Raw genomic sequence first — 13,902 nt, forward strand, 5'->3', positions numbered from 1 at the left:
GGATGTACTACCAGAAAGCTGATTCAAGTTTAACTTGCCTTATTTTACTTTAAAAGATTATCAATATGTCACACTACCTCAGTCTCTTCTTGATTCAGCGTCTTGATTCTTTGTAGTAAGATAGTTTACAGAACTAATCTTCCAGTGTTTTCTAGAAAATGTCTTCAATATTCGTTTTCCTCCCCATCCTTTTTTCTCCAGTTAAACAAACTTCAAGGGTAACTTTGTCACCTCAATGAACTCCATTTGAGAAATACATGCATCACCTATAGTCCGTCCCATCATTCTATAAAAATGTGTTTTTGTAAATAATTTCAGTTTGGTTTCACGTAAGAAGCTTGTTTTGTTTATCGACGCCACTGGAGCACATTGATTAATTAATCATCGGCCATTGGCAGGTCAACATTTGGTAATTCTGACTTGTAGTCATCAGAGGAAACCCGCTACATTTTTTTCTAATGTATCTAGGACCTCTTATGTGCATTTCCCCCACAGACAGGAAAACCATATCACGGCCTTTAGCCAGTTGTGGTGCACTGTTTGGAACGGGAAAAACCCAATCAGCTGAATGGATCCACCGAGGTGGTTCAGTTTTGCGACGCAAGCACCTCAAGCGAGCACTCAACTGACTGAGCTAAATCTCGCCACTGGTTTTCACGTAAGAAGAAAAGTAAAAGTGTTTTGGAAATAACAAAAGCATATTATTATTGTGTGCAATTTATAAATCAGTCGGCTCAGAAATAAATAACTTGTAGTAAATTCCATAGTATGAAAAAAGGCGTTCCCCGTAGGATGGACTATAGGTGAAAGAGATTCCGGCATTACATCTTATGACATGCTGTTTTGAATCTGTCACTACTTATGAGACATTCGATCGGATTACTTGACATTCTTACCAAAAATGGGTAATAATATCTGGTGCAAAATATCATTAGCCTGGTATGAATAGTTTCCAAATTAGCAATCAGTAAAAAATGGGTACTACTTTTTGGGGAAGGCCACCCAATATTAAGGAATTGGGGATCCCCTTTCGGAACACTATCTTTGTGACAACGATCCGTACAGACATTTGAAGAGGTTTGAAAAAGTTTAACTATTATCTAACAAATTTGTTAATATTTAAAATAATTTTATATTACTCAGACTTCTAAGTTTGCAATTGCTCTCGTCCTAAAGACCGGATCTGCATATTCTAAACAGACTGAAAATGTCAGTAGAAAACAATTTGTAACATGTGATAGGTGCTTTTGCTCTTGTTTATGACAAGGATATTATAGCTAAGTTATAGGATACATACATACATACATACATACAGATATACACACACACACACACACACACACACACACACACACACACACACACACACACGATTATATGCTGTAAAATGTTCGTATCACCAGAATTACGGATCTACAACAAACCACAACGGATCTCAATGGACAAATCAGCACGCTGCAACAAGAGGCCTCAAGCCTGACGGCACAAATGGTCATCGCTCAGCAAAACTTGGCAACTGCTGTACAACAAGTAAATGCCGTTTGTCCAGACACATCTGCATTACAAGGTCAGCTAAAAGTTTGTTTTATTTAACACCGCTAGAACATATTGATTTATTAACCATCGTCTGTTGGATATCAACCATTTGGTAATTTTGACATATTGTCTTAGAGAGGAAACCCACTACATTTTTCAATTGGTAGAAAACTATTTTTTTAATATACATCATCCCACAGACAGATCAATACTTTAATATTACCAGTCGTGGTGCACTGGCTGGAACAAGAAATAGCTCAATAGGGCACCGACGGGGATTGATCCCAGACCGACGCGCATCAAGCTACGCCCCGCCCTTACAAGGTAATTGTTAGTCAACATATTATATAAGAAAATAAAAATGTGTTTTGTTTAACGACACAACCAGAGCTAATTGGACAATTAGCAGGCCCGTGGGGGGGGGGGGGGGGGGGGGGGGGGGGGGGGAAGAGAGTGGGGCCCGCGGCCCCCAATAATTTATTTGTTTGATAACATTTACATCTCGACTAATGGATCGAGATTAACGGCGCGAGTTACAGTAACGGGCAAATAACCTTTACATCTCGACTGAATGTAAAAGTTGTAGCGAGACTAATGGATCGAGATTAACGGCGCGAGTTACAGTAACGGGCAAATAACCTTTACATCTCGACTGAATGTAAAAGTTGTAGCGAGACTAACGGATCGAGATTAACGGCGAGTTACAGTAACGGGCAAATAACCTTTACATCTCGACTGAATGTAAAAGTTGTAGCGAGACTAACGGATCGAGATTAACGGCGCGAGTTACAGTAACGGGCAAATAACCTTTACATCTCGACTGAATGTAAAAGTTGTAGCGAGACTAACGGATCGAGATTAACGGCGAGAGTTACAGTAACGGGCAAATAACCTTTACATCTCGACTGAATGTAAAAGTTGTAGCGAGACTAACAGATCGAGATTAACGGCGAGTTACAGTAACGGGCAAATAACCTTTACATCTCGACTGAATGTAAAAGTTGTAGCGAGACTAACGGATCGAGATTAACGGCGAGTTACAGTAACGGGCAAATAACCTTTACATCTCGACTGAATGTAAAAGTTGTAGCGAGACTAACGGATCGAGATTAACGGCGAGTTACAGTAACGGACAAATAACCTTTGAATTATGCTCCCCGGATCCCCCAAATAACTCGAGCCTTCAGCGCTCGTTGAATTGCTCCCTTCCCCAATAATGTTCACCATGCTACGGGCCTGATTGTCAAAGATTTCGAAATTTTAACACACGGCCTTCAATGAAAATTCGTTACATTTTTATTAGTAGCAAGAGATCTTTTAAATGCACTTTCCCACAGACAGGACAACATATACCACGGTCTTTCACAAACCATGAATGAAAAATATAATAATTCAAGTTTATTATTATTATTAGGGTTTTTTTAAAAACTAACGTTGCTGACCTAATAAGAGATAATAGATGTACTATTCAAACCCATGCAAATAGAAAGTTGATGAAGTAAAAGAAAGCTGATGCAAAATCAGTTTGCTTCAGATAGATTAGAATACATTTAAAGGTTTGTTTTTTTTAACTAGAGGAGGAAACCTGTAATTTTTCTATTAGTAGCCAGGAGTATTTTACATTCACTTATCCACGGACAGGACAGCTCAAATCACGGACTTTCATTTCATGAGTCGCGGGATTTGACCGGGATGAGAAAAATATTCAGAGAATAGGCAGACAGATAGACAGACAGATAGTTTATTAAAGTCTCACCTCATTAGAACATAATAAAATTTAGCATATAAATAAAAGCAATATAAATTATAAAATTGTAATAAGCCACTCTATACAGTTATGAGAGACCATTCGCTAAAAGTATTGTCATAGTGGCAAACTTAATATATTCAAGTTAAACAAGAATCGAAATAGAACACTCAAGCATGAATGACAGTTCAAAACCCAATGGTTTGAAAATAATCACGGTTATAGTATCTCAAAGACAAATAAAGTAAACAATAAAATATAGTACAGTTAAAACAATGACAGAACAAATAAAACAATAAGATATTTTAAATATATACATTTAAAATATTACACATAAATCATCTCATAGAATATAAAAGGGATTTTCGATATTTAAGAATGCTATGACAGGTTTTGGCAGCTAAGATACAAATATCAGGACAGGACAAAATGAAATAATTTTTACATGTCGGTGCAGTCATCAGAATTAAAAAGTAAAGTTCTACAGTGTGTGAGTAATTCCAGTGTTATGTCAGCATTCCGCCTCATGTCACTGGGCCCCCACCTAAATTGATTTACTGGAACCGCCAATGGATCCCAACTACGCTTGCAAACAAAATAATGAATTCAGCCAATATTAACACATTCATCGAAATAATGCCTATGAATAATACTACCAATTGCCCGGGGTGCATACCACTTAATGAGCTCTGTTTTGTTCTTTCAGCTAGCTGCTCGAATTCCAACTACCATTTCGAACAGTCTGCCGATGGTTGTACAGCCATCTGTTTTCTCATCGGCGCCAGCAGTGTGAACTACGCAGCCGCAGAAGCGGTTTGTGCAGCGACTGGTGGCGCCCTCATCACTCTCGACAACCTGAAGAAGAACGCCTTGATGATCGATACGATCAGAACATGTGAGTCGACCACTGTAAAGATTGCTTAGTAATAGCGGACAGCGTCGGTGGACCCATTGGGCTATTTCTCGTTCCTGCCAGTGCACCACGACAGGTATATCAAAGGTCGTGGTATGTGTTATCCTGTCTGTAGGAAAGTGCATATAAAAGATCATTTCTGCATTAAACAAAATGTAGCGGGTTTCCTCTTATGACTACGTGTCAGAATTACCAAATGTTTGACATCCAATAGCCGATGATTAATTAATCAATGTGCTCTAGTGGTGTCGTAAAACGAAACAAACTTTAATAATGGACAGAGAGTTGTTTTAGAAAATAAAACATATCTAACGAGCGAAAGTCATTTGAAGTCGTTGCCTCATCCACCCAATCACACTCTGACATTAAAGTGCATTGCAACTTCTCGTTGACTGTGTTCCACCTGTATCTGACCTACACCATTGCCCTTCTGAACATTAGTCAAAACACGACGCATTTTCAGCTGAAGTGTGCGTGAATATGTCGATCGCAATCATGCACACTTGTATACCCATGGTGAGAACTCATTGCACGGGCACAAAATAGAGAATTTCAGACATGGGTGCGTTGAGATAACCCATTTGTTGGGGTGATAGTAGGTACATGTGTTTGCATAATTTTTACCATTTTGTTGTGGCCTCCAACAGGAAGTACCATTACTCATATTGAAATCCAAATACTACTCAGGAAACCTCACTCTGGGCCTAATCCACGAAGACCATACATTCCTTCTTTCATAATTTGTGTGTTGGACGGACATCGTTAACATGTGTAGTACTAACAATATGAGTGACCCTTCAATAGTGACGCAGAGTATATATATACTTGTCTGCTAAATGTGCAAATACATAGTTATGTAATGTGGTTGAGTGTCAATACTTGAATGTGACCGTATATGGTAAAAACAAATCTGATTAGATACATAGATAACAGATATTAATTCTGATTGGTTGACACTGGCTTCCTGCTTCCTCTGCTTATCTTCTTTTTACCACATCTGTTAAACCATTTTGATCTATTGATATTGCTACACACTTACGATAGAACATGTAACATATTTCCTCAAGACTGTCGGACCTATAAGCTACATTTTGAGCAAAATGTCATTTGCTTCCTTTTACCACATTAGGGAAAATTGCCTCCTAAGATATTATGGGTAGTCATTAAAGATATTACCATATTGATCATTAATATTTAATCCATTTTTATTATCCACATGGTTCAACATAACCGGGTTAATAATAATCATACGAAGCACACGTGTAGTAACAAGCGTAATGACGTAATTTTGGGAAGCGGTGTCATAACGTGACGTTGCTTCCCCTGTTCTAGCTCAGACTGTGCGTGTGAAATATGACGTCATTTCGTCATCTCCTTCTAGTTGTGGTTGAAACATTTTGAGACGGCCCTTGGGCCTTATTATTAATATAAAAAATTTACAATAATAATATGGATAATAAAAAAATTATTACACTCGCGTGTGTGTCGTACTGGTTTTACGAAACTCATGTCAGGATTTATGTATTACTCTCGCTCTCCCAATACAAAAATCCTGACACTCGTTTCGTAAAATCAGTACGACACACAAGCTCGGATAATAATCTTTTTTGTAGTACTTTTTTTTTCTCTCTTTTTTTTTTTTATCCACATGATAATGGGAGTTAAGGGGTGGGGGGTGGGGGTGGGGGTGGGGACTAAAATTGCTGTCCTTGAACTAGTCTCAGGGAAATGATGGGGGTCCAAAATGATGGCGCCTCTTAAAAGGCGAGGTCTAATATTTTTACATATATAAGTAAAGTGTGTGCATGCGAATGGGTAAATCATATACATTTTCATAATTTGTCTGCTGCTTGGGGCGGGTTTATCTCAGTCGGTTGAGTTCTCGCCTGAGGTGCTTGCGTTGTAGGATCGAACCACCTCAGTGGATCCATTCAATCGATTTTTTTTTTTTTCGTTCCAACCAGTGCCCCCCCCCCCCCCCCCCCCCCCTGCTCAAGGCGAAAAAAAAAATTCATATCCCGATTTTTTACATTCCTGTGAATGTGGTCAGAAAGCAGCTCGGCTAGCCAGCAGAAAACACCTCAGAATAGCCCTAGAAGGGGTCAATTTTTCAAAATTTTCGGGGAGAGGGCCCCCAAATCCCCCGCCACGGGCTTCCGCCTGCGGCGCTCGCGGTGTCGGTCTTCGCCAGGCACCTCGACCCCACCCTGCAAAATTTCCTGCGCACGCCCCTGTATCTCCAGTGTTTTTTTCTTTCGATGTAAACATTGGGTGTTGTTTTCTCTTTGTAGCTACGTTGAAAGATAGAAGCTTCTGGATCGGCCTCAAGTTCGTCAATAATAACTGGGTGTGGCAAGCAAATGGTAACCAAGTGACCTTCACAGACTGGGCGAACGGCGAACCCGATGAACCTAACCCCGGTCTCCAACAAAACTGCGGGTCCTTGAACAGAGTCCAACAACATCGCTGGTTCGACCGGGGATGCAGCTTTACTACTGCGAATGTCGCCCTCTGTGAAATTACCATGTAGTTACTCAATTTTGCTGACTGAAGATGTTAACTGAAGTTGTTAATAGAATAAAAGTTTACAGCAATTTTATAGCGTATATTTATTCAGAAAATGAAGACCGCTTCACATATGAATGGGGTACTTTACAATGATCATTATTATTATTATTATTATTATTATTATATTAACATCGTGTTTTGATTACAGCAAAATTTGGACAGACTAGAGTAGATCCTAGAAACTCCATAATGTTTCTATTATAGCCATCTATTGACTTCCCATCTCAGGGAGTGGAATAGAGAAGTGTTATAGCCATCTATTGACTTCCCATCTCAGGGAGTGGGGTGGAGAAGTGCTATAGCCATCTATTGACTTCCCATCTCAGGGAGTGGGGTGGAGAAGCGCTATAGCCATGTATTGACTTCCCATCTCAGGGAGTGGGGTGGAGAAGCGCTATAGCCATCTACTGACTTCCCATCTCAGGGAGTGGGGTGGAGAAGCGATATAGCCATCTACTGACTTCCCATCCCAGGGAGTGGGGTAGAGAAGCGCCATAGCCATCTACTTACTTCCCATCCCAGGGAGTGGGGTAGAGAAGCGCCATAGCCATCTACTGACTTCCCATCCCAGGGAGTGGGGTGGAGAAGTGCTATAACCATCTATTGACTTCCCATCTCAGGGAGTGGGGTGGAGAAGTGCTATAGCCATCTATTGACTTCCCATCTCAGGGAGTGGGGTGGAGAAGCGCTATAGCCATGTATTGACTTCCCATCTCAGGGAGTGGGGTGGAGAAGCGCTATAGCCATCTACTGACTTCCCATCTCAGGGAGTGGGGTGGAGAAGCGATATAGCCATCTACTGACTTCCCATCCCAGGGAGTGGGGTAGAGAAGCGCCATAGCCATCTACTTACTTCCCATCCCAGGGAGTGGGGTAGAGAAGCGCCATAGCCATCTACTGACTTCCCATCCCAGGGAGTGGGGTAGAGAAGTGTTATAGCCATCTATTGACTTCCAATCTCAGGGAGTGGGGTAGAGAAGTGATGTTCTATATATCTGAGGGTAGGGAAGCGAAGTGCATCTATATCTCTGGGGTAGAGAAGCGAAGTGCATCTATATTTCTGGGGTAGAGAAACGATGTACATCTATATCTCTGGGGTAGGGAAACGATGTGCATCTATATCTCTGAGGTAGAGAAACGATGTGCATCTATATCTCTGGGGTAGGGAAACGGTGTGCATCTATATCTCTGCGTGTAGGGAAACGAAGTGCATCTATATCTGTGGGACATCTAAAACGTACCCCGGGGCATAGCCAGAGAGAAAAAACGCCAAGGCAAACCGAGACTTGTAAAATAAATATCAGTGTCATGGGAAAAATAAAATAAATTTGGGGAAATTATGCTGGCTACGCCATTGGTACAAAGTTTGATTATTTCAATTTATAACAAATTTGTGTATGTTTTGAATGGAAGTTCTTTCTACTGTCAATACATAAAGCTATTTGCATAACACAAGCATCACTATAGTGTGTTTCAAAATAACGTTCCGTTTGATATTCTTATAGACAAACATCGAAGTTTAACCTATATTTAACAATGGTATAACAAAATTTTGAATCAAGAGAAATTACTGCATTTTTTTTGTATTTTGTAGAAATAATTGTATGTAAAACAAAGACGTTCGAGGTGCACCGTACTTTTGATAGAGAAGTGAACACCAGAAGTCCTGTGATTGGTGATAAATGCGAGTGTGTTTGTTCTAAAAAAAAAAGTTTCATCTGAGCAAAAAATGTATGCAATTTTATTTCATCTAGTACCACTGTGTCAAGTAGCCTTGTTCTTGAAACATGTATGGGGTACCTGTAAAAAAAGGTACTCGAATTTTGTGCGGAACTAGGGTAATCATAGACGCTACCCGTTATCTCAGAAATGAACAGCTTGAAATGAACAGCACGAGCCTCCGTATTTAAGTTCTTGATCCGCTCTTGTTGATTCTCCCCTTCCCCGCATCCCCTGGATTCCCCCTGGATATAATTCAATATATTGTTGAATCGTATGTAGTTAAATAAATTGTATATGACTGGTATATTGATCATGGTTTTATAATATACATTTACAGTTGTTCAGGTCATACGTTGTTTGATATGTCATGTCATTAGAATGATGTTTGTTCAGTGTTAAGGAGTTGATATGCTGTTGGGGCGGGGGCATTTGACGCTGTAAAATTATATACTCTTCAAAAAAAAAGTAGTGGAACTCTAATAAGAATTTACAATTGCCAAAATTGTAAGGTATATTAGCTGTGGGGAATGGTTATATGATAATAGTGAATTAATTGGGGAAACAATACGATCGGTAGTTCAGTATTACAGTAGATTTTATGACCACCAAAGATCTTGAAGGACGATTAGGGTCAGAAGTGAAATTTGAAAGTTGACTTTTTCTTATCAGTAGTGGGTGATACCGCCACGATGTGTCAGACATTCATTCAGTCGAGGAGGCACACTGCGTATGAGTCTCCTAATGGCCATTTGAGGGAGTCTGTTCCACTTCTCTTGCCTGACCAAGTTCTGCTAATTTGGTCGGCGGTCTTTGACGTTGGCGCACACGTCTACCTATCATGTCCCAGACGTGTCCAATGGGGAAAAGGTCTGGGCTCATTGCTGGCTATGGCATTCGATAGATGTTGTGCTGATGGAGGTGAGCATTGACGATTCGTGCACGGTGAGCACAGGCATTGTCTTCCTGAAAAACAAAACGTCGACCCACACGCCTAGCAAACGGGACGACAAAGGGTGTCAGTATGTTGTCCAGGTAGTACTGACCAGTGACCCTTCCTTGCCCAATATGCAAGGGGTTCTGTCAGTTATACCACCCCACACCATAACCGATCCACCGCCAAACATTACAACCGGTAGTTCAGTATTACAATAGGTTTTATGATCACCAAAGATTTTGAAGGACGATTGGGGTCAGAAGTGAAATTTGAAAGTTGACGTTTTTTTATCAGTAAATCGCAAATTCAAATAATAAAAATGACTAAAAAATCAACAGAATGAAAAAGATTGACATAAATAATGTTCCACAGTGATTAATGGACCTTCCTGGAAATTGTCAAAATCGAGAAAAAGAAAAGAAGAAATGTTTTATTTAATGACGCACTCAACACATTTTTATTTACGGTTATATGGTGTCAGACATATTGTTAAGGACGACACAGATATTGAGAGAGGAAAAAAAATATGAGAATGAGTTTAATTGAAATATATTCATGGAAGAATGTGGTGCAGCTCAAATTGGTAATAATGAAAATCAAGAAATCAACTATACGTCAGAGGTAATCAGAGGTTAGATAGTTATAATTTTATTATATATTAATTTTCATTTTTTTTACGATCCCCCCAAACCTCCCCCAAAGTTCCCTTGGCATTCCACCTCATGTCACTGGGGCCCTCCCCCAAATGGATTTTCTTGATCCGTCACTGTTAAAAATACCACGTTTTACCACGTTCACCATCGACAATGAACCAAATAATGATATCACACAACATGTATTGATAAGTGAAATTGTTAAAATTAATCGGCCAGTATCCAGAAAACCCCCATCAAGACGTTGACAAGACAGGAACAACAAAATGAATCGGCCAGTATCCAGAAAACCCCCATCAAGACGTTGACAAGACAGGAACAACAAACTATATTCACAACACAAGACATCACAAGACATAACATTAAACTTTAACGACACAAAGAACAGAAACCGTAGGTAGGAAAATAAACAACTGGTCCATACATACAAAACAGCTTATTAGAAGTAACGTCAGACAGGCTTTTTAGGATAGGTTTAGTGAAAGAGAGACGGAGTTTGAGACCAAGAAACACACGCACGCACGCACACACATGCATACATACATACATACATACATACATACATACATACATACATACATGCTGTAGGATTGCAGGATAAAAGAAATAACTGGTTACTGTCTTAAGATATCGGCTTTATCCTGCTCTGGACGAATGGCGAATGCAGCTCGGCAGAGCCTCACTGCATTCGCCATTCTAACCTTCGCAGGATAAAGCCGATATCTTAAGACAGTAACCAGTTATTCCCTATATATCTTCTTCTGGTCACACACCTGAGTTTATTTTCACTGAAAAAGATACAAAAATTGTAATGTGACACAACAGACTTCGGAATATAATCAAAGTATTTTATTTAAAATTTGGAAACACATAACTTTTAGGCTAACTATGCCTATCCCAAGATGCTTTTGGGCACCTGCTGTTGTCCGACTTCCGGAAGTAGTTTCTACACGCTCAAATCAATAGTTTCCATACCGTTTTTGACTGAAACATATTACAAAAATATAACTTGAAAGGGGTTGGTATGATTAAAAAAATATCACGTTACAACGCTGAAGCTCGCCTGTTACACCGTTATCTAAACCTCGCCCCCCCCCCCCCTTGCCACCCCCACCCCTCCCGTTAGCTACAACCCTGTACTTATAGCTTCAGAAAATTTTGGATTTCGTTCGGCATATTTACAACTACATGTATATACTTGTATATATATATATATATATATATATATATATATATATATATATATATATATATATATATATATATATATATGTGTGTGTGTGTGTGTGTGTGTGTGTGTGTGTGTGTGTGTGTGTGTGTGTGTGTGTGGTTCAGTAAGATACTCTGTAAAGGAATCCCAAGTAATATGTCGATTATATTAAGATTTACCACCAAACCTGTTTTATCTTTAAACCACGTTTCGAATTGCTGCCAAAACGTTTAACAATGAGAGCAATGAAAAAATAACTATTCTAATGACTCCGCTTCTTCACTGTAAAAAGTACATAAATCGTTACCTTGTATACCACATTTTTGTAGTTATGTAAGTATTCGTTGTTAGGATGCGATGCGTAAGTTTGAACTGGAAATTCAGAGTTTTAGTATCTATTGTGGTTTTTCGTGCCATTTCAAAACAGTGAGACAGAAATGTTTCAGTAATGTCATTATTAAGTTTTTGTGATCATTTGCAGCTCATGTTAGACATGAATGACTGAATTTTATTCACATATAAATTATATATGACTTTACAATTGTTATTTGTTTGCAGTCTTGTTACTAAAGAACCGTCATCTAAGGTATCAACATTTATTTTCTGTCCTCTTATTCTATGCAACAGGTGTTTGGGAATGTAGTTAATTAATCTGAAATAAAGCACAGAGAGAGAGAGAGAGAGAGAGAGAGAGAGAGAGAGAGAGAGAGAGAGAGAGAGAGAGAGAGAGAGAGACAGAGACAGACAGAGAGACAGACAGACAGAGAGAGACAGAGAGAGAGAGAGAGAGAGAGAGAGAGAGAGAGAGAGAGAGAGAGAGAGAAAGAGTCAAACATACAGAGAAAGAGTAACAGAGAGACACGGAGAGAAAAGAGTGATAGAGAGGAAGGAAATGTTTTTACTTAATGACGCACTCAACACATTTTAGTTACAGCTATATGGTGTCGGACATATGGTTAAGGAAGACACAGATACTGAGAGAGGAAACCCACTGTCGCCACTTCATGGGCTACTCTTTTCGATTAGCAGCAAGGGATCTTTTATATGCACCATTCCATAGACAGGATAGCACACACTACGGCCTTTGATATACCAGTCGTGGTGCACTGGCTGCAGCGAGAAATAGCCTAATGGGTGTGAAAGAGAGAGAGAGAGAGAGAGAGAGAGAGAGAGAGAGAGAGAGAGAGAGAGAGAGAGAAACAGACATACATACAGACAGACAGACAGACACAAACGCGTGCGCACACACACAGACACACACATACAGACAGACAGACATAGAGCAACTGACATAGAGAGAGGGACAAACGTAGAGAGTGAAAGAGTGACAGAAAGAGACAGACTGAGATAAACACACAGAGATAAACACACACACACACACACACACACACACACACACACACACACAGAGAGAGAGTGTGTAAGAGAGAGTGTGTGTAAGAGAGACAGTACAGACAGACAGACACAAAACGCGTGCGCACACACACAGAGAGAGAGAGAGAGCAAAACTGAGAGAGAGAGAGAGAGAGAGAGACTGAGAGACACACACACACACACACACAAGCACACATACACATAGAGAGAGGTTGGTTAGAGAGAGAGAGAGAGAGAGAGAGAGAGAGAGAGAGAGAGAGAGAGAGGGGGGGGGGGGGGGCAGCCTACAAGAGGGTCCTGAACACCCCGGTCTTGGGTAGTGATAAACTGCGACTTCACCATTCATTTTATTATCACCCACATATGTTTGTCATGTTCAAACATTTATTTTTCTCTATATTAAATGTTTATTGCGTTTTAAAAAAAAAGAGAAAAAAGTACATATTATTTAAAAAACGAAACAACCCAGTTTGTTATGTTTTCAACACAATATTTTGTATTATTCAGTTGAAAAACATACTGTTTTGACCGATTATCCTGATGTACTTCTACATGCCCAGAGGAGGAAGAATTCCTTTTCATACCTGGTTTAACAGCCCGGAGTGACAGACCGTGTTGCTATTCATATGTATATCATTGTTTAAAGCGAATTCCATTTTTAAAGAATAAAATCATTGTTTATATAAATACGTCTGCATAACATTATAGTGATATTTATGGACAATCAAATGATAACGCACTGTTTTAACGAAAAATATAACCGGCAAGTTTTAGATTAAAGGGACTTCTGAATTAGCTGACTTGAATATGTTTACGATTAGCAGATCCTTTTTGATGACTAAAATTACATATTAAAGATATCAGTATCCGCATAAACAAGATGTTTCTTGTCGTCCTAATGTTTGCGGTAGACTAAACCAGATTTTACATTCCGAAAAATTCGTACGTACGAAAAAATATAATGTTATATTAAGAAGTTAAATGAAAAGTGACCGATACAGACAGTAGCACATTTCCGTAGAAACATTGGATTGGATGTGTAATTGTAGTCGCCAAAAACCCCTCTCTTACAATGGCCGCAAACTTAGGACAGGCCCTTTAATAAACAAGTTTATATAGAAACCATTAAATTCTAACAACAGCATTGAATGTAGAACTGACTAACCGATAATATCTAAGCTTGAGTAGGGCAATCAGATAACAAGCGAATAATCGACGGATTTAAACTGATAGACAATATTATAT

At 39.4% G+C, this 13,902-nt stretch overlaps 1 protein-coding gene across 1 annotated transcript in view; it reads left to right on the forward strand.

Moving 5' to 3' along the window:
- LOC121384827 (tetranectin-like) overlaps positions 1-6,795 on the forward strand; it is a 9,694-nt gene extending 2,899 nt beyond the window's left edge. Inside the window, exons 4-6 of the mRNA XM_041515416.1 lie at positions 1,404-1,567; positions 3,990-4,178; positions 6,488-6,795. Of these exons, the coding sequence (XP_041371350.1) occupies positions 1,404-1,567; positions 3,990-4,178; positions 6,488-6,726 (592 nt within the window). The 3' untranslated portion in view covers positions 6,727-6,795. The remainder of the gene's footprint in view (positions 1-1,403; positions 1,568-3,989; positions 4,179-6,487) is intronic.
- The last annotated feature ends 7,107 nt before the right edge of the window (positions 6,796-13,902 follow it).

Source organism: Gigantopelta aegis, chromosome 10 (genome assembly GCF_016097555.1).
Source record: "Gigantopelta aegis isolate Gae_Host chromosome 10, Gae_host_genome, whole genome shotgun sequence".
Taxonomy (NCBI): Eukaryota; Metazoa; Mollusca; class Gastropoda; order Neomphalida; family Peltospiridae; genus Gigantopelta; species Gigantopelta aegis.